The sequence below is a fragment of the Vitis vinifera genome, chromosome 6, assembly GCF_030704535.1.
Source record: "Vitis vinifera cultivar Pinot Noir 40024 chromosome 6, ASM3070453v1".
NCBI lineage: Eukaryota > Viridiplantae > Streptophyta > Magnoliopsida > Vitales > Vitaceae > Vitis > Vitis vinifera.
In genome coordinates, this window is record NC_081810.1 from 18,090,033 (window position 1) to 18,111,242 (window position 21,210).

General features: G+C 32.8%; 2 protein-coding genes across 2 annotated transcripts in view; both read left to right on the top strand.

The window, feature by feature from the left end:
- The first annotated feature begins 2,926 nt into the window (after positions 1 to 2,926).
- LOC100244402 (early nodulin-like protein 18) lies at positions 2,927 to 4,232 on the top strand. The gene is made up of 2 exons (XM_002265666.4): positions 2,927 to 3,326; positions 3,625 to 4,232. The coding sequence occupies exons 1-2, from the start codon at positions 3,128 to 3,130 to the stop codon at positions 4,122 to 4,124; spliced, it is 699 nt and encodes a 232-aa protein (XP_002265702.1). The 5' UTR covers positions 2,927 to 3,127; the 3' UTR covers positions 4,125 to 4,232.
- A 4,453-nt stretch (positions 4,233 to 8,685) lies between these two features.
- LOC100244477 (uncharacterized) overlaps positions 8,686 to 21,210 on the top strand; it is a 119,648-nt gene continuing 107,123 nt past the window's right edge. Inside the window, exons 1-3 of the mRNA XM_010653244.3 lie at positions 8,686 to 8,975; positions 17,958 to 18,125; positions 18,260 to 18,349. Of these exons, the coding sequence (XP_010651546.1) occupies positions 8,799 to 8,975; positions 17,958 to 18,125; positions 18,260 to 18,349 (435 nt within the window). The 5' untranslated portion in view covers positions 8,686 to 8,798. The remainder of the gene's footprint in view (positions 8,976 to 17,957; positions 18,126 to 18,259; positions 18,350 to 21,210) is intronic.

Consider the following 21,210-nt stretch of genomic DNA (forward strand, 5'->3'; position numbering starts at 1 on the left):
CAGTTCCGATGGACACGTGTCAGCATTACGTTCTCAATGCCCACATCACAGTGGCCCCAAACAGTTGACAATACTCAATCAAATCCGGCGGTCCACAACAATTACTTCAAGATCTCTTATGTGGGACCTCCATGGTCCAGATCTGTGTGTTCTACCGGCAGGTTAAAGCGAAAAAACAACTGAGAAGTACTCTAGATTTTCCTCCTCACCAAAATTCTACGGTTCTCCGGCCTTTGTAACATGCTACGACAAATTAGACATGACATTTGGAGAAAATTACAAAACCACCATTATTATTCATGCCAAGTCCAATTTCATTGGACTAAACTTTATCTAACCATCCGAACATGTTACTTTTCTTAAATCGTAGGAATCATGGACCAAGAAGGAAAAAAAAAAGTCGAGATATGATTGGGTGGCCTGTTGGCTCATCACAAGGCAAGTTTTATTCCACTAGGGCAACAAAGAGAGAAGGGAAGGGGAAGTCCTTGCAGGAAGCAACCCAAGTTCAGATATCTTGAAGAGAAATATTGGAATCATTACCATTTTACCTCTTTTTCTTTTCTTTTATTTTAAATTCCTTTTTTCCTTAGAAAAAAACACACATTTTAAGATCCATAGCTAAAATCATCTTATACTAAAATTTTACTAATCATTTGGCTTAAATTTTATTTCTAAAAAAGTAATGAGAAAAAGAAAAGTTATATTAATGAAAAATTATTTTCTCATATTTTTTTTGTGTTGTAGAAAATATCGAAAAAATCAAATATAATTAGAATTAGATAAAAATTTACATATTTTAAAATTGTTTAATCTTTATATCGAATAGTTAAAATAAGTGATATGAGTTCAAAGCAAAATGTATAAATAATTTATTGATTTTAAATTTATTTATTTATTTTTCTATTTTATTTCTCTTACATTTTCCCTTAAATTTTTCATAAACCAAACATAACCTATAATTTCTTGGTATAAGCAATACATTAATATTAATCAATCTCATAGTAGCATAAATAAATTATATGAATAAGTGATAGTTTTAACCAAGACTTTTAGTTAGGATTAGAGTCTGTTTAGCAATGACTATTCTTAAAATGCTTTTATACCTAATGTTTTTGTTGATAATATTTTCATTAGAAATGTTTTTCAAAAATATTTATTTATTAATATTTGGACATAAATAAAAATCTTAAATAACATTTATTTATAATTTATTATATAAAAAAATAATTTTTTAAAAAATTATCAGGTAATTGATTATTTAGAAATTACTTCAAATGATTTAGAATTCATTTGACAATAATTTTAGAAAATATTTTTAATATTTTTAATACTTAAAAGTTTTTAATATAAAAAAAATCATAAACGTTTTCTAAAACCACTAACCACCATTAATATTTAATTCGAGTTTGGTTTTAGTTTTTGGATTTGATGCTTCAAAATTCATTAATATTTCAATAATTAGTACTACTTAATTGGACCAAATGGAAGGCAATAACCAAAAGTTGAAGCTTCAGAAGCCTTGTGCTATATTTAAGTTGAGTTTGACCATGATGCTTCCTTGTACCTAAAGGCATATCCACATGATGCTTCACGTGAAAGGCACATGCCATGCACCAGTTGTAAACCAAAGTGGCCAACACATTAACACATGCCAGCCTTACCTTAGAAAAAACAATTATATCACATCAAATTGTTTAAAAAGAATTTCAAAATTTTGCACTCAGATTATTGTTTTTTTTCTTTTAATTTGAAAACAAGTGGAGGATACGTGGCGGGAAAAATGGTTCACGAAATTTCATATTATAGATTTTTTTTTTATATTGATATTTTCTCAAATGTTATTTCATGAGATAAAACTTATGAAATGAAGGAGTAAAAAAGTTTTAATACTTATTTTTTTATAATCATTTGTAAAATTATTTATTTATTTATTTCTAAAATATAAAAAGGGTGTTTTTATCAAATTAGATATCAAAAAACCAAAAAAAAAAAAAGAAAACAATAAAGGAGTCTTGGAAAATCTATTAGTCTATTTGACGATTATTTTCGAAAATAATTTTTTATTTTCAATAAAAAGAAAAAAAATAAACAAAAGAATGTGTTTGATAATTAGAAAATAAGGTATTTTTAGAGAGTAACTTTTAATTATTTTCACTTGTTTTTTAATAGTGGTTTTAAAAAATAATTATACAAATATATAGAATAATAAAAAATAAATTATTAAATATCAAAATTATTTTAAAAAATATTTTAAAATATGTTAAAAATATTTCATGCTCCCAAACAAATTTTTGTTCTATAAAATATTAAAGAACATTTTTCAAAAATTGTTTTCTAAAAACTATTTTTTAAAGTCTGTTAAAATTTTTAAATGAAACTAATGATAGGCTAATTAAGAACATTCTACCGATCTCTTTATAAAATCAAAGTATGTGTATAGAAAAAATATAATCGATCATATCAAACTACGTATATAACTCAGTCTCATTATTTTACGTTTGAGTTTCATTTACTTATACCATATAATTTACATTTATTTATTTGTTTCGTTATTTCATTTGTCTGTATCATGATCTCGTGTACTTGCAGTTTTGTTCAACGGTCGAGATGTATTATGTATTCTTAACAGCTTTGATATAATATTAATTTGACATTTAAGTTTCCATACCTTGTTCCTATTATTTTGTAACTTAATTCCATTCATATCTATCTAATCATGTGCATTGCTTTTTAAGTGTTACTTTGTAACTTCGTCAAACAGTGATTCCTTAGATTTAGTTTTGGTTATTATAAGTAAATGAAGTCACTGTGACGGGCCAAAAGTACAAATGGAAGACAACTTTGTGAATGTGCGGTAATGAGTGGAGCCATGTGGCGAATCTCTCCATACAAATATCCCTCAGTTGCAAAAATGAATTGGCCATAAAGAATGGGTAAGTACACGTCCTAATTAAATAAATCTACTTAATAATTGGGAGAGAGAGCATTTTGGTAATTCCAAGTAAAAGCAAGGGGTGATGTATAGAAAAGCTGGCAGAGCAGCATCTCAATATTCCAAATCAGGCGTCTCTGGCTGTGTGCTCTGCTCTGCCCTGCTCTGCTCAAACTCCCAGAAGAACTGGGAATGGAACAGAGAATGTTGAGATCAGGCTCTGCGTTTCTTCTTCTTCTTCTTGTATTTGTCTCTTTTTCAGGATATGTAGAAGCTTACAAGAACTACACAGTGGGTGACTCCTTGGGATGGTACGATAACCTCCATGAGCCTAGTGTCAATTACCAGAAATGGGTTGCTGGCAAGAACTTCAGCTTGGGTGATTTCCTCAGTAAGTTCTCCTCCAATACCCTCATCACTAATCCACTTTCTCTTTCCTCGATCCATTTCAGGAATTTCTATTATTACATGCTTTTTATGGGATGCTTCTTCCTTTTCGGCAAGAATCCAACCTTGCCTAATTGCTGAATTTAGACTTTCTATTTCTTTTTTATTTTTTATTTAAAAAACTCTTAATTCTTTCGATCTGAATTTCCCTGAATTCCACTGATTTTCCTAAATATTGTTGCAAATTTCTTGATGATAAAAGAAATTTCCTGATTCTGTTTTATTTTTTAATGTTAATGCAGTTTTCAACACCGATAATAACCATTCAGTGGTCCAAACCTACAATTTCACGACCTACAAGCATTGCGATTACGAGAACGCCCTAGAAAACGACACGTACCAGTGGTCGGCCACCGATCCCTCCGCCACCAACCCCGTGGCTGTGACGGTGCCGGTCCCCCTGATGAAGGAGGGAATGACCTATTTCTTTTCCAGTGACTACGACGGTTGGCAATGCAAGCATGGGCAGCACTTCAAGCTGAACGTGAGTCATGGGCAAGGCCTGCCTCCCAGCCTTAAAGACCCAGCAGATGAGGCCCCTGGTCCAGTGGCCCCTGATTCTGGAGATGAAGGAGACTCCGCCCCTGACACTGTGGTTCCGGCCAACTTCAATGACCCCAAACAGGAAAATGATACTGACAACACATCAGGGTCTGCTCCTTTGCTGCCATCGTTCTTACACCAGTTGGATTACAAATTCAGTGGAATTTTGGCTTTGTTAGGTGTTGTTTGTATTTTTTGATGATTTTTTTTTTCTGGGGTTTATTTGTTTATATTCTTGGCTTGTATCTTAGTAATTTTTTCTGGGTTTGGTGTTTAGAGCTAATAATATGATATATATATTTATATATGTAAATGGGTGTTTTTCTTGAGCAGTCAATTAGTGGCAGTGTCCTTTTGCGGGCATAATTCAAACTCAACAAATTGGAATCATTGACAAAATGTAGGCATGAATGAGTTGGTTGGGGTTGTAATCAATTAATGATAGTCAGTGGCATAATGCATTCACTGAATATTTTATTTGAATATTCAAGTTCGGGATGGATTGGTATGGTTCCTCATAGGACACCATAATATCGAACCATGAACAAAGAAAGATATAAGAGAAAACATATTAATCCGTGATTGCGAGGTCCCAATAAAAGTTGAATAATTTTAATTTCTATAGGAAATATGAACATATTAGCTTTTTTAATGTTCATGTACATTGTTATGGTGCTCCTCATAAAATTTTAAATTATAAGGTCACTACAAATAAAGATGAATCATCAAGCAACTGTCAATAAAAGACTTTAATATTGGTCTCTTGAGGATTAGTCATTATGCCCATATATATTAAATAAAATTTATTATACTCATTATGTATCTATAAAATCAAAATGACATGATCCTACTATATAAACTCTTCTCGGTTTAAGTCTTGCCTAGAAATTTTTTTGTTATAATTGAGTTTACTTGACATGGTTGTAGGATTAATTTCTAATAACCATAACACAAGATATAACACATTAACACAATATTGAAAAAATAAATGAATAAAAGAAGTCTTCATAGTAGACGAATAAAAAGAAGTCTTTTCCATGAACTATGTCGCACATGATCTCCTTCATCAGAAATTGACCTCTCCAAGTAGTTTGAGTGATGACATATTGAAACATGAATTATTGCATATGCAACATGCATAGCTAGTTACACAAGTTATAGCTCATCTTCTAAACATTTGTCACTCTTCGTTATAAGTCTACATGGTAGAAAAAGTAATCATACAAATTGTTTTATTATACAACCAAGTACAATTGTAAAAGTACAATTAAACTACAAAACCATTCTATTTATCCATTATAAGTCTTTCGATATATTCTCTAAGGTACGAATGCTAAAAATGGAACCAAACTAAAAGGACATATATATATATATATATTATGTGTTAAGGTAGTTAAGTCAACCAAAGAAGTTCATCAAGCTGTTAGGATTAGTTAACTTTGAAATTAGTTAGAAGTTTGAAACATGTAAAAAACTATTTAAGACAGAAGTTTAATATGTATTTTTTGAAGTCTTAATAAAAAAACTCAATTAGATTCTTTTATGTTTATGTTATATCCTCTAATATGGTATCAAAGCCATTGATGCCAACAGTGGAAGGTCCTTCAACTTCTACCACCATGCAAGCTACCTTTTCTTCTTCTTCATCCAAATTATTTGCAATTTCATTCACACCTTCTATCTCTTTGAAACTTGATATGAGTAATTTCTTGATTTAGTGGCAACAAGTTCTTGTTGCAATTAAGAGTTATAAATTGCAAAAATTCATTCATGATGTGAATGCTACTCTAGTAAAATTTCGTAGCAATGTTGATGAAGCTTCAAGGAAAGTAAACCTAGATTTTCTTGACTAGGAGCAACAAGATTAGTTTCTGGTTTCTTGCACACTTTCATCTATGTTTGAGGATGTATTAATGTGTATAGTGGATGTGAAATTGCATTCCAAATCTAGGAAAAGCTGAAGATTTATTTTGTCTCACAAACAAAAGTAGAGGTAACTCAATTCAAAACACAACTTCAAAGTGCTAAGAAATGTCCGTTGTCGATGAATGAGTATTTGTTAAAGATAAAGAATTTTGTTGATTCACTTGCATTAGTTAGCCATTTTGTTTCCACATTTGATTATATTAGATACTTGAATGGGGTCTTACAAGAAGTTTTCATGGAACAACTAGAGGAATTGTTAGGCCCAAGGTGTTTCTTACAGTAATAGAACCTAGAAGTGTTTTTAGTGGTTTATAGGAAATTGGAGGATTGCATTGATAGATGAATTCTTAGCTCTTTTATGAAATCAAACCTGGTCTTTGGTCACCCTTTCACTTAGTAGAAGAGAAATAAGTTGTAAATGGGTGTTTAAACTAAAAGGGAATCCAAATGGATCAATCCAAAAGTATAAAGTGAGGTTGGTTGCAAAAGGGTTTATATCAAGAAGCTAGATTTTACTTTAATGAGACATTTAGCCTTACGGTTGATCTTACCACAATCAGAATTGTGTCAACTTTAACATTATCACACGAATAGCTTCTAAATCAACTTGATGTAAATAATGCATTCTTAAGTGGGGTCTTACAGGAAAAGGTCTTCATGAAACAATTAAAGGGATTTGTTGATCCTTCTTCACCTTATTTGGTTTGTAGATTACATAAAGTGCTATATGGTTTGAATTAGGCTCCTTGTGCTTGATTAGGTAAGTTAAAAACAACTTCGGTTTCATTTGGTTTTAACTCAACAATGTTGGACCAATCATTAATCCTTCAAATTACGTCATTTCACTTTTATTCTTATATACATAGATGATATTTTAGTAACTGGTAGTAGCTAAAGTGAAGTTGTTGTTCTTATTATAGATTTGAATACAACTTTTGCTTTGAAGGATTTAGGAGAGATTAACTACTTCTTGGGTATATAGGTTAAGAATATAGCAAAAGGAATTCACTTATCACAAATAAAATACATCTTAGATTTGTTGGCTATAACTAAGATGCTTAATGCCAAGAGTCTTAACACTCTTAAGACAAGTGGGCTAAAACTTTCTATTGTTGAAAGTCACCCTGTCCATGATGTGCAACTATTTAGGTTTGTGGTTGGTGCACTTCAATATACGATAGTCACTTGATTAGAAATTGCATACAGTGTGAATAAGGTGTACCAATTTATGTATAATCCATTAGAATCCCATTTGGAAGTTTTTTTTAGTAGATTCTTAGATACTTGAAAGGGACTTTAGAAAATGGATTACACGAGGAAATCATCTATACTTAATCTGATGGAGTTTATGATGTTGATTGGGCATAAGACCCACATGATAGGTGATCTACATTAGGATATTATGTTTGTCTTGGTTCAAATATAATCTCATGACACTATAAGAAGCAACACACAATCTCTACTAATCTTTTCCTTCTAATATTGGTTAAAATCAATGAAATATTTGATCATACAACTAGTACATATTAAGTGTCATTACGTCCTACACCTTTAACAATCATTTTCTTATCACCATTGATATGTTTATTCTATAAACTTGACTTCCTTTTTTTTTTTTAACCATTTTATCACTTTTGGTGGTAAGGTGTGAACTTCTTTTTAGAAAAACAATGACCATAATAGATTTAAACAATTATTGTATACTAGATTTAAATCACATCCTAGTCTATGATCTTATTCTTAATCTATTACATTTATTTACAAGAATGGTTCCAACCCAATTGGACAAAACTAATGATTATTCACAAAAAACTCACTATTCTTAAATCATTTATATTGAACTTAGAGGAGGATATGGTCTTTTAGTTAGTATATCTTTATATATATATATATATCTTATTCTATAGATTAAAGGACTATTATATTTTAATTACACAAAAACTACATACAATAACGTGTTAAACATAAAATTAAAAATATTTAAGTAAATTTATAATTGTGAAACACTTATAACTATGTTTTTTCATGAAATATGAACAATATTTTAGAAATAAAATATAAAATTTAATTCTAGATATTTCAACTTGTATGCCTTTTACCCAAGAAGAAAAATAGATTTTTTGATAATAGATTTGTCATTTCAATGTTCTTTCTCTAAATTTATCCTTTTAGTGTTTCTTCCTCTACAAACACTCTTCTCAATGTTTCAATTTTTCACAAGCGCTTGTTTACAAAAGCTTATAGAAATAGAGTTACGAAAGAACTCTAAACTATATTTTTCATTGATCTAAGTCTTCTATTTATAGGAGTTGGCCACGTCTTCTGTTTATAGGAGTTAGAAAAATTAAAATTAAATATAATATTTAATTTTTTACGGGAATAACAAAAGTTTTTATGAATAACTATGAAGTGTTTTAGAATTATCTATACATATTTATGATAAAATTGAATTTGATAAATTATTTTTATATTTTATTTTAAACTTATTTAATTTATTTTAACTCTTCCATGTAAAGACTAAATAATTTGAAAATATATATATTTTTAGTTAATTTAATTATATTTGGTTTTTTTTATATCAATTAAACTAAATATAAGAAAATTATTTTTTTAATTTTTTTTTTCTCTTCAATAATCTCCTGTAACCAAATATATATATATTTGGTACATGCAATGGTACGTGTTAACCATAACACTGGGTACAAAACGCGTACTTCTTCTCCATTCTGTACCATACTGTATTAGGAAGATGGGCTGGGCTGAGGATGCTTGGATTGACCTTCAGCCCGGCCCAACAAAGCAAGGCCGCCCAGTGGTGCCGTACACAGTGGGCATGTATAAACCATTTCTTACCCTTCTTCCTCAGTTTCAACTTTCAAGCGCTCCCTCCTCGGTTGTCTTGGCGGAAAAGAAAAGAAAAGAAAAGAGGAGAAAGGAAAAGAAAACAATGGCGGAGCCATCATCAGCTCCGGCAAAATCCGATGCAGAGATAGAAGAAATTCTGGATCGGATGCTGACTCGATTGGCTCTCTGTGACGATCCCAAACTCGAAGCATTGCTCTCTAAGCTTCTCCCTTACTCAATCGCTTCTCTGTCTTCTCAATCCTTAGCCGTGCGGAAGAAGGTATGCTCTCCCCCTTTGTCCTCTGTTTGGTTTCTGAAAAAGCAGAGGAAAAGAAAAGGAAATGAAACAAATGGAAAGTCTCTGAAGTTTGAAAATTTTGATTGTTGGTGTAATCACGAAGGAAAATTAATTATGAATTGCAATAAGAGGGCAGATAAGAAAAATGAAAAACGGCTATATAAGAAATATTCACTGTCTTTGGTCCGGTAATTGCTGTGGACCTAGTGAGTGGTGGACCCTTGTTGGAGATGATCTAGCTTCTTGATAACATTTTGATGATATGTTGCAAGAAATGAAGATTGAAGATAATTGTTGAGAGGATTGCTGTGAAGGAAATGATAAAATTTATTGCTTACCGTAAATTGTCAAAAGCTATACATTTTTTATTTCTTTTGCACCTTGGCAGTCTTTCTTTTTTTTTTTTTTTTTTTTGTTTTCTTGTATCTCTGTAGTTTGGAAAATGATACAGAATTAGATTAAAGAACATGGACACTAGCACTCTTACACAAAATTACCAATGGGCGGAAAAGAAGAGTCAACTGAAAAATTTAATGCCTTGCCAACCGGGGCCCTTACTCTAGCCCATTAAAACCAATTAATCCTAGATCAATCAAAAAACATTTTTTGGAAGAACTCCTTCATAACCTAGCTGGATCTTGTTCCTGAAAGATTTTACCATTGTATTTAATCCAAATACCCTAAGAATAGATAAATAGGGTTGATATATTATCCGCTCAAAAGTGCCTACCCACACATTTATCGTGCCAACCTCAAATAAACTCTAATGGTTCTTGGTAATACCCTATGCAATATGGACAAAGAAAGCAATAGGCTTCAAAGCATTTGAGCCTTAACTAAGTGGATTGGGATCCTTACTATCCCTACACAAGTAGCTCCTATTTACCATATGCCACCCTCTCTTCATGAGCTGGTCAATTGTAAGTATCTTTTCTTGAACTTCTTCTCTCGTAAAAAAGTAGGTCCTTAAGAGACACTTTTGAGTTCCAAGCCTCATGAAATTGCATTGATATCTCATAAGATAAGGAAAAGCAGACGAACTTAACAGTAAAAGTTCATCCTTTGTGCTGTCCATGCTAACCTATCCACAACAACCCCTTGTGATGTTAGTGTGTGAATATGCCAAAAAAACACCCATTCTCCTAATACGGGAATATGCCAAAAAATCCAATGACCCCAATACTCTTGCTCCTTGTATGCCATCTACCTTTGACTTCTTTGAACTTGCATGCTATTACTCGTTTTCAAAGAAACTCTTGTTCATACATAAACCTCCACAAGCATTTTCCAAGTAAAGCTTTGTTCAAAATGTATAGACTTCTTGCACTTAACCTTCCACCTCTTTTATCCTTACAAATTTTAGTTCTCCTTACTAGATGGTGCCTTTTTTTTGGAAGATGAATTCCCTATAAGAAACTCCCTTTGAATCTTTTATGGACAAATTTCAACTACCATAAGAATGACAAAGAAGAACATGTAATTAATCAACAAACCGCCAAGAAACCCCCTTGCATGGCCCTAGTGATAAAGCAACTGAGAGCTTCTATAACCATTGTAAACAAGTAGGGAGAGGGTCCGCTACCTCATTTCCTTAGAGCTATGGGGAAAACCTATCAACGCTCTATTTACTAGTAAAAAAACCTAGTGTGTATATGCAAAATGTGTTCTTAACTTGAACATTTATGCTTGAAACTTGTTTTCTCCAAAATCAATAGCAAGAAATTCCAATTGACATGATTATATAAGCCTTCCTAATATCTAGCTCACAAGCAATTCATCTCCTTTAGGCCAGTAATTAAGGCTACGTTGAGAGCTTGTTTGCCTTTTACAAATGAATTCTCAATTTTTGAAACCACCTTGCCAATGACCTTTTTAATTTATTTGAGAAAACTTTAGCTGGGAGTTTGTAAAGACTCTGAACCAAATGGATATGCTTGAAAGTTATTAATATCCACCTTCCTGAACCCCCTCCCCCTAAACATTTTCTAGGAACCGACAGGTCCAACACCAAAAAAGTGTTGTTAAAGCTTATCTCAAACCTTATTTGATGGAATTCCTTTAGGAAAAAATTACCTCTTTCCTCATAAGAAATCAACAACTTTGCCTTAAAGCCATCAAGAACCCATTTGAACTTGGGTGACAATGGTAAAAAAGTTTCATTAAAGCTTCTTTATTCCTTGTTTCAGGAAATTACTTTAGGAATTCATTACCTCTCTCCTCACAACAAGCCACCAACTTTTCTTGAAAGCTAGCAAGAATGCATTCGAACTTGTGGTTTTGTTGTCACTCAAATTGGCTAAGGTAGTTAAAACTTCCTCCTTCCTATAAGAACACGTTAGACCTATTAAGTCAACAAATTTTCTAAAAGCTTAAGCTATTAGGTCAACAATATAGATCAAGCTTATTTAATTATTTTGGGATAAAGTTTTGATATCTTACCTCATTGGCGACCGTCTTTGGGACATACATGTGTTCAATAAATTGGGAGAAATAATATGTGATGAGGTTTGAATTCATGACCTCCCAACAACCTAGACTCTAATACTATGTTAAGCTATCTACTTTCCTAAAAGTTTAAGCGATTAAGTTATGGATCAATAATGTATTTCAAACTTAATTAATATGGGCTCAAATCTTAACAAGACTTGTTTGCGGTTGAAATAGTCGTGAATTGGACACCTTCAATGCTAGGTTTCCTAACTTGAGTGTTTGGATACAACATTTGGAAGAAATTAGAAAGCTCTATCATGTTCTCATCTTCCTCATACAAATATTTCCCATTAACCTTAAGTTGCTTATGTTGCTCATAACATGGGCATATGCCATTTAATGGAAAAATTTCAAATTTTTGTATCCTTCCTTAAATCATAAGACCATTGACTTTTTGATCAGGTTTCTTCCATGATGCCTGTTAAATGGATATAGGAAGGAAATAAATTATATTATTGGAAAGTTTAAATTCAAATTAGAATTTTCATTAATTGAACCACTTAGGAATAGAAAATGATATAGGGATTATAGAGATTTGAAGAATTTTTGTTAGTTGAATTACCTTGGAATTAGCATTTAATGATATGGAAGTTTTGATCTTGTGAATATAAAAGCAACTCTTTCGATTATAAAGAATAGAGACGGGTCAATTGTCCTTAAAGAAAAAATAATAAGTACTATACAAAATAAAATCAATGGAGCCCATAAGGATATGAGCCTAAACCCTATAAGCACTAAAAGAAAACATATGAACACTGAGGATAGTAGGAAAGAAATTTCCAACAAGTCTTTATCAAAAAACTTCTTTCTTACCTATTTTATTTTTTATTTTTTATTATTTATTTATTTTTTGGTCAAGAACAATATATATATATATATATATATATATATATATATATATATATATATATATATATATATATTAATGTTAAAGCAAACATGAGGACGATGAAAAGTCCTCCCCACAATTACAAAAAACCTGATCAAAATATGATTGAACTCCTCCACCATACAAAGAGTCTATATAAAAGATTTGGACTACAATACACATACAAAGATGTCATCTCCTCTTAAAAACCCTGATCAAAATATGATTGAACTCCTCCACCATATAAGTAGTCCATATAAAATGTCTAGACTACAACACAATATACAAAGATGTCATGAAGCCTAGAAAAAGGATTAGAAGTGAAGTAAATCCCACAACCCCTCTACCATCCTCCACTTATCATAAAAAAATCTAATATTTCTCTTTCGCCATACAATCTAAACCAAAGTGAGACAAACAATTTGCCAAAGAGTCTCACCTCTAATGGAGCTACCCAAACCCCTATATGAAAAGATCATGATATCACATATACTTTTGGGTGGAACCCATTCAATCTTGAGTCGTCTAAGTAGGTAGTGCCAAAGCCCTAAAGTTATCAGACAATGTAGAAAGAGATGGTCAATAGACTCCCCACTCTCCTTACATAAAACACACTAATTAGGCATAAGGGATTGGAAAGGTCTTCTCAATTGTAGAATGTCATTGGTATTTGTCTTCTTATGTGCCGCTAACCAAGCAAAGACTTTGGCTTTAGATTTCCATATAAATAAAGAACAATCTCTACTATATTAGAAAAAGCAATGAAAAATGATTTGATCGAGAATAATCCCTAATAGGATCATGCCTTTGCATCTGAAGCAGATGGAGACAAGTGCATATGAGTGAGGGTTGATAAAATCTTTCAAGGTCCTCAATTTTCGAATATATAAGGTAGTGACAAAAGTTAAAGTTCCATGAAAAAGAAGAAGAGTGACCAAGAATAGCTGAAATGGTGAGATTTTTAACTATCACAATTCTATAAAGCCTTGAAAATTGTGAGCACGAATGTTGATCCCCGCCTTAAAAAAAAAAAAATCCTCCAAAAAATGAATTCTCACCATGTCACTTACCACAAAATGAGTGTAACTTGAAAAAACCCAAAAGACTTGTGCAATAGCCTTCTGGGGATGTCGATGTGACCGTTTGCCTATAATTATGGCATCAGGATGTGTCCTATAATTGCTCAAAATAACTTGATGCCAAACCTCTAGATCTCTAAAGCCATTTCTCTGAGAAAAGGCGATTCCTTAGAGAGATAACTCAAATCCTAGTCCTCTAGACTCCTTAAGCTTATACACTAGTTTTCAACTAATGAGATAATCTTTTTTTACCCTCCTTAACTCTTGATCAAAGAAAATCTCTTTTCAATATCTCAATCTTAGATGCCATTGACATTGGAATCTTGAAAAAAGATAAAAAAATAGTTAGAGATATGGGACAAACATGATTGAATTAGAGTTATTCTACCTTTTAAAGACAAAACAACCTTTTCCTATCCATCTAGTACCTTGTCAATCATTGGACCCTAAAACGCAACTGCCTTTGGATTTCCTTGTTATGGAAGACTTAAGTAAGTTAAAGGTCAATTTGAGACTTTGCATTCAAGTCTCGATGCTAACTTGGCAATCAAATCCTGACTTATGTTAATTCCAGATAGAGTGCTCTTGTTTAAATTGATCTTTAGCTTTCAAATGTTCTTAAAAACTAATGGGATTAGTTTAAAGTTTTGTAGATCTTCCATAGAAGCTTTATAGAAAAAGAGGTATGCAAATTGTAAATGAGATGCTCTAATCCCTTTCCTACCTACTAGGAATCGCTTTAAAAGACCACTCTCAACACCATCCTATTTAATACATCAACTACTATAGTAAAAAAGAATGGGGAAGGAGAATCTCCTTGTCTTAAACTTGTGGTTGCTTTGACCCATCCTTTGGCATTTCCATTCACCAAGACTGCAAAACTTGCGAATGACAAGCAACCCTCATCTATGACCTCCATCTTGTACTAAACCTTTTTTTCTCCAGTACATGATCTAGAAAACCCTAATCCACATGATCATATGCCTTCTTAAAATCTACTTTGAAGACCACCCCATCACTTCTTGAATGCCTTTTCTCATCCACAACTTCATTGTCAATTAGAATTGCATCCAAAATTTATCTGCCTTCAACAAAAGCTCCCCTGGAGATGTATATGGTTTTGTGGAGGACTCAGGCCTTGGATATGATCTTATACTAACTTGTGACTAGGCTTATAAGTTTGAAATCCAAAATTTTGTGGTTTATCTCTTTTTTGGCATAAAGACAATGAAAGTTGCCTTAATGCTTTAGTTGATAACCTCATTGTTATGGAACTTTTAGAACACTCTCAGTAGATCCTTCTTAATCACATCCTAACACTCTTGGAACAATGCAATGGAAAAACCATTAGGCCTAAGGCCTTTTTTTTGTCTAATTGGAAAACGACATTGTGGACCTCCTCTTCTAAAACAGGACTATCCAACCAAATAAAATTTTTTGTTGCAATACACCTTTGAGGCTATAGCCTTAAGGTTGTTAAGGACTAGGCCTCAAATATCTAGTGGGTTTTTTTTGCCTTTGTGGGCTTTTGATGTATATATTTTGTAAGAGGTTTAAACCTCAATATTCAATGAGTTTTAATGGGTTCTATCATCTATGCTTTTATGGCCTTTTGATATAGATTTCATGAGTTTTACATTAGGTCTCGACTTTGGTTATATATATATATTGGAAGCGGTTTAAGCCTTAATATTCAATGAGTTTTAATGGGTTCTATCATCTATGCTTTTATGGGCTTTTGATGTAGATTTCTTCAGTTTCACATTAGGTCTCGACTTTGGTTAAACCTTCTATGAAATAAGGGCTGAGATAGCTTCCAATCCATCTTTTAAATAGAAGGGAAAATGAGAGATTAAGAAGAAAGAAGAGGGGAATTGTTGACCATCCAAGTGGTTGATCTCATAGATAATCATTATTTTATTATTGATAGATAAGAAAATAACACTGCAATTAGTGGACGAAGAAAAAGAATGGGTGGATATTATCACTGGTAGGAAGGCTGATATGATTATATTCTTTGGAGGATCCTACTAGTGATAGTGGCAGTAATGTTGAAAATAATGCAATGAAAGCATGAGAGAGAGCTAAATTCTAAAGGAGAGAAAAAATAAATTAAATTAGAAACTATTAACAATGACGAATAATTAATTATTTTTGATAAGAAACAACAATGTGATATATTGAATTTGGAATTAAGAAGTATAATAGAAGGATGAGGGACGAATAATTAATTATTGTTATGAAGTTTTATGTCTTTTTTTATTCAATTTTCTTCTTACTTTAAGATTATTTTTCTCATTTTTTCACGATTTTTTTTATTTAATTATTTGTTTAAATTTTTTTTTTTTTTGATTGGAAACGACACAAAGATTTATTGATAGATAGAAAAAGTACAAAAGAAGGATGAGGAATCCTCCTGCCAAAGAAAGCTAAGCTATAGAAAAATACACTGAAAAACAAGCAAACACTCTAAAAAGACCACTCCTTATGGAGAACACGCTGCTATCCAATCAAGATGTAACGCATTAAGGGGAGTCCCCTTAAAAACCTTGGAACAATAAGCCCAAAGAGAAGCAAGGAAAACAATAGAGTCCCATAGAGACTCTGAATTCCTTGCTTTATCCTAAAAAATCCTCGCATTTCTTTCCCTCCACACAATCCGAATAAGAGCGATGTTTGCCGCTTGCCACAAGGCTATCCCCCTCTTAGACGAACCAAATCCATTGAATTTGATGTACATCATGTCAAGGATGCTCCTCGGGGGGACCCAATCCATCTTAGCTAACTGAAATATCCTGTGCCATAACCCAATCGTCAAGGACCAATGAAGAAAAATATGATCAGCTGATTCCCCATGCTTCATGCACAGAATACAAATATCTGGACTAAGGGCTTTGTAGGGTCTTCTCACTTGTAGCATGTCATTATTTGTTTAAATTAAGGTTTACACCTTTTCTCATTTGGGCAGAACACCTCAAGACTGTCTTGAGTCTTTTAAAACATTGATTGCATGTGTATCTTGTATCTTTCATCTTCCCTCTTGGACGAAATGTTTTAGCCAGTGATACCCTCAGAATTTTCTCAGTGAGTTTATTTTCTAAAGCTTAGTTTCTCCTATCACGACTCCTTTTGTTGTTGCTAATTTCATGTAGAATTCAAAAGCTCCATCTAAGGTTAAGGCTTTTGCATAACTTGTGACTAATAAGAGGGTTGATACCAACAATTTGCTTTAGTTGATGGGGCCTTACTAAGCTCTCAACTCGGACCAATGTGTTATGTGTTTGGAGAGTAGTGAATAAGCTGATTACCTCTTTCTTCATTGCCCCACAACATTGGGACTTTAACATAGATTATTCCGCATTGCCTTGATTAACTGGGTGCCTACTAGAGTATAGTAGAGATGTTGGTAATCTCTTTTAAGGGGATTTTTTTAGTTAGACAAAAAAGAGTTTTTTGGTGAGTGGCTATCTTATCTTTGATATGGTTTTTATGGTGGGAGAGAAATACATAATATTTGAGAATATATGGAGATCTATGAATGCTATTTGGGAATTGATTACTTTGTGTCCTCCCTTGGGCCTTAGTTACTTGGCTTTTTGTTGGGATTCCTTTGAATCTTCTATTGTTAGATTGGAAGAATGTTTGCTACTCAAAGAGATGAGATTGGAAGACTATGGTTGATTAGTTACCCTTTAGTAGGTCCAGTAAAGTTAAACTGTGATGGTGTTCTTTGAATAATCTTGGATGATTAGATATAGGAGGTGTGATTAGAGATTATTTAGGTACACTAATGAGAGCTTACTTTAAACTTACAGGAGTGGTTTCAGCATTAAGGGGGATATAGTAGCATTATTGGGGGGTTTGCTGCAGGTTAAAGCTTTGCCCCTATCTAACCTAACTGTAGAGGGAGCTTATGCGCTATTGTAATATCTTGGGTATCTAATAGAGAGAGGGAGAGGCTCATGAAAGTTCTTCAACAACTAGATCGTAAAAGATTCTAGATGTTGCTAGTGAGGTGGGATGCTCATTTTCTTTGGTCCTTGTTCAGCTAATCAAGCTGCCAACTTGTCAACCAAGCAAGGAGTAAATGACTTGGTTTTCTTTGTTAGAGAACTTCTCCCTAGAGCGTATTAAGTTTCAACAGTTTTCTACCTTCATCTGTGCTGATGGTTTTAGTTTTTCTGGAGCGGTATACATGTTTGCTTTCTGATGAACAATTTGTATATTTTTGAAAGATTGTTTGTCTGTCTTTTTTACCTTTTAATGAATGAATATGTTTGTTGTTGATGATAAAAAATAAAGTGGGACTAGTGGGTTACCTTTTTTTCCGCGATGTGTTGTGTGTGTGTGAATTATTTCCCTTATGCTTCACATATCAATTCTGCACTTACTTTTCCTTATGCTGCACATATCTATCTTTGCTGATTGCATTGTGTTTTCCAGTTTCTGCATGTGGGACTATAGTGGACTTTTTAACTGTTGAATCATTAAATTCCCATATTACTAATTTGCCCTGGTCACTTATAGGTTATTGAGATCTTGGGCCATGTGAACAAGCGAGTAAAGCACCAACCAGAAATTGGTTTGCCTTTGCCAGAATTATGGAAAATGTATGTGGAAGATAATGCTGCTCCAATGGTTAAGAACTTTTGCATTGTTTATATTGAGATGGCGTTTGATCGCATTCATTTGGAGGTCTGTTTGGCTTTCTCTGGTATTTGAAATCTCATTTTAAAGCATTTATTTATTTTTCTTAATTTGGAATAGCTAGCTATGTACCTTAGGGGCAGTTAAGGAATTGACATTGATACCTTATTCTTCTATAATAGGAAAAGGAAAATATGGCACCTGTTCTGGTAGCTTGTATTTCTAAAGTCCCTTCTCAGCACCAAGAGATAATTCTAAGAATTGCTGCAAAGGTATTTTTACATTTTAACACCTTAAGCTATTCTTGAATCCATGGAAGGTTCTTTAAACTGTTCTATTCTTTCAGAAAATGTGTTGAATGATCTAGGTTTTAGTTATTTTTGTTGTATTTGGCTCTCCTGTCTCTTTTCATTTTTCGTATATTGATATACTATGAACCTTGCAATAGAGGAGGTTAGCATCCATTGTGGAAAACTCCAAGAGGTCTAGCTCCTCTCTTAGAAAATCCATGAACTACATTATTGGCTGATCTAGGCTCTAAGGGAATGAGGAGATGATGTTCCTAGGCAAAGATTTAACCCTCCTCTTCTGGCAACAAAGCTTCCAAAGGCCTCTACTTTCTGATTGAACTGAGGAATTATTGATTGTGGGATTCCCTTTCACAAGAAGGTTCTTGGTGCTTGAGCTTGAAGCTAAAATCAGATCCTTAAAGAGGGCTAAGAGCTATAGTTTAATGCCCATCCTGACTCACCCCTGTAGTCTTTTCTGACACTCCTATTGCTTAACTGACATGGTCAAAGTTAAGCTTATGGGTTTAGGGAAGATTGCTAGTCACACTTTGACACTTTGATTTGGATGTGTGGTGATAGAGAAATGCTAGGATCTTTGAGGATAAATGAAGTAAAAGATGTTATGAGATTTATCTTACTTCTTTTCTTCTTTTTAGGACTCTTGTATCGATGATTGTAAAAGCATTCCTCTAAATGTCATTCAACTCAATTGGCATTCGGTATATACACCACCAATAGGGCTGGACCAACAATAGGAGGAGCTACTTCTCTTCTGATTTAAAAAGATGATGTTTTGTAGAAGACCTAATAATTCTTTGGATACCAATGAAGGAAAAAATGTAAAATCTACCCTAAATATCATAATAAAACCCTTGTTATCTTCCAAAGATCCGAATGCTAATATTTTAGTCATATTACCTTGGTTTGTGCAAGGAAAGTTATTTGCTATGGTCCCTCTATCCCTCTCCATTTGGCTGAAGCCCTCAAGGGAAGTAACTAGCAAATAATAGACACCCTTAGGGGTTACCTATAGAAGACCTATCCGAGAAGAAAGGTGCAACCATAACTCAAGCTAAATAAGGATGGTTAATCAATGAATGCCAACATTTTCTTCACTTTTGTTCATGGTTCAAAGCCGCAGTCTCGGTCATTGACTCGGGAGGTCTTGAGTCACATTGGTCTTGATATTTCGAATCGATATCAGACGATAAGCAAAATATGTACAATTAAATATATACTTTTTATAAAATTTTAAGTTTAATTATATTTAATATTATACAAATAACTATAAAAATATGTTTTATCAGTTTTTAATATTAAAAATTCTTTTCTTTAATAACTTCATGTCAAATTTAATTAATTATAAAATTTTTAAAATTGCCTATCACCATTTGATTTAATGTTGATACAGGTAATTATTAATTTCTTTAGCAATATGTTATCTAACAAAATTTAATTTATACACCTTATTTAATTGTACTAAAAAAGTTAATAACTTATCTAAAATATAATTACATTAAATTTTTAAAAATTATATTTACATTTCTATTTATCTCACTATATTCATTACCCATTGTATAAATACCCAAATACTCATGGGGTAAACCATGAGAACCCAACACCACATTACCTAATACCTATTTCTTCTTCCCCATTTAGCTTCTTCTCTTTCAAACCCATTTTTTTTCTCTTTGCAATTGGGTGAACAAAACCATCTGCGATTGAGCGGAATAAAACCACTTTTCTAGCTCTAAAAAATACAGATTCCATTTCTAAATTAAACATTTTCTTTTCTCCTTTTTCTCCTCAAGTTCCAAGCTGCTTCTCATTGTACTCCTCAAGTTCTAGGTTGCTTCTCCTTTTGAATCAAACCATAACATCTTCGAATCAAATTCGGATATCGGTTTTGTAGCGGGCTTGGCCAAGGTGGATACTACTCGATTGAGTCGTGTTGGTCTCGATCGATACTTTGAACCTTGCTTATGTTAAGGCTAATAACCTTTTTTTTGATAGGTAACTAAGGATTGTAATATAGGAAATTAGAAAGTATATATGACATATAGAAAGCAACTAAAAACCAAAAAAAGTGTGAAGACACAAAACCCAACAACCACGCCCTACAAAGAGCCAACCAGTCCACAAAGTCTAACAGTGATGAAGAACCATCCCCAATATACATTTGAATCCAATCTCAAAAAAGATACAAAAAAGGATTTTTAATTATTGGTCTAAGCTCTCACAATTATCAAAGGTTCTTCTCCTATTTCTCTCTCTCCTACTGGTCCAAAACAAGCATAATGGAGTAACCTTCTGTTGAAAGAGAGAGAGAGAAAACCTTAATTCTCATTCATATGATTAATTTCTTACAATAGAGAAATATATATATACAAGGCTAGGTTGAACTAACTACCATATATATGACCTATATTAAGAAAGGAAAGAAAGATTGTACACTATAAATACATTATATTCAACACTCCCCCTCAAGTTGGAGCATACATGTCATATGCACCAAGCTTGTTACAAATGTATTTAATCCTAGGACCTCTGAGAGATTTAGTGAAGATGTTTGCTAGTTGATCATTTGAATTAACGAAACTTGTAGCAACACACCCTGATGCGATCTTCTCTTTAATGAAGTGACAGTCAACTTTAATATGCTTGGTCCTTTCATGGAAGACTGTATTGGATGCAATATGTAATGCGACCTGATTGTCACAGACTAGCTTTATCTGTTCATCTTTTCCAAATCTCAATTCTTGAAGGAGTTGCCTCAACCATATGAGTTCACATGTTGCCAAAGCCATAGCTCGATACTCGGCTTCGACGCTTGATCTGACCAC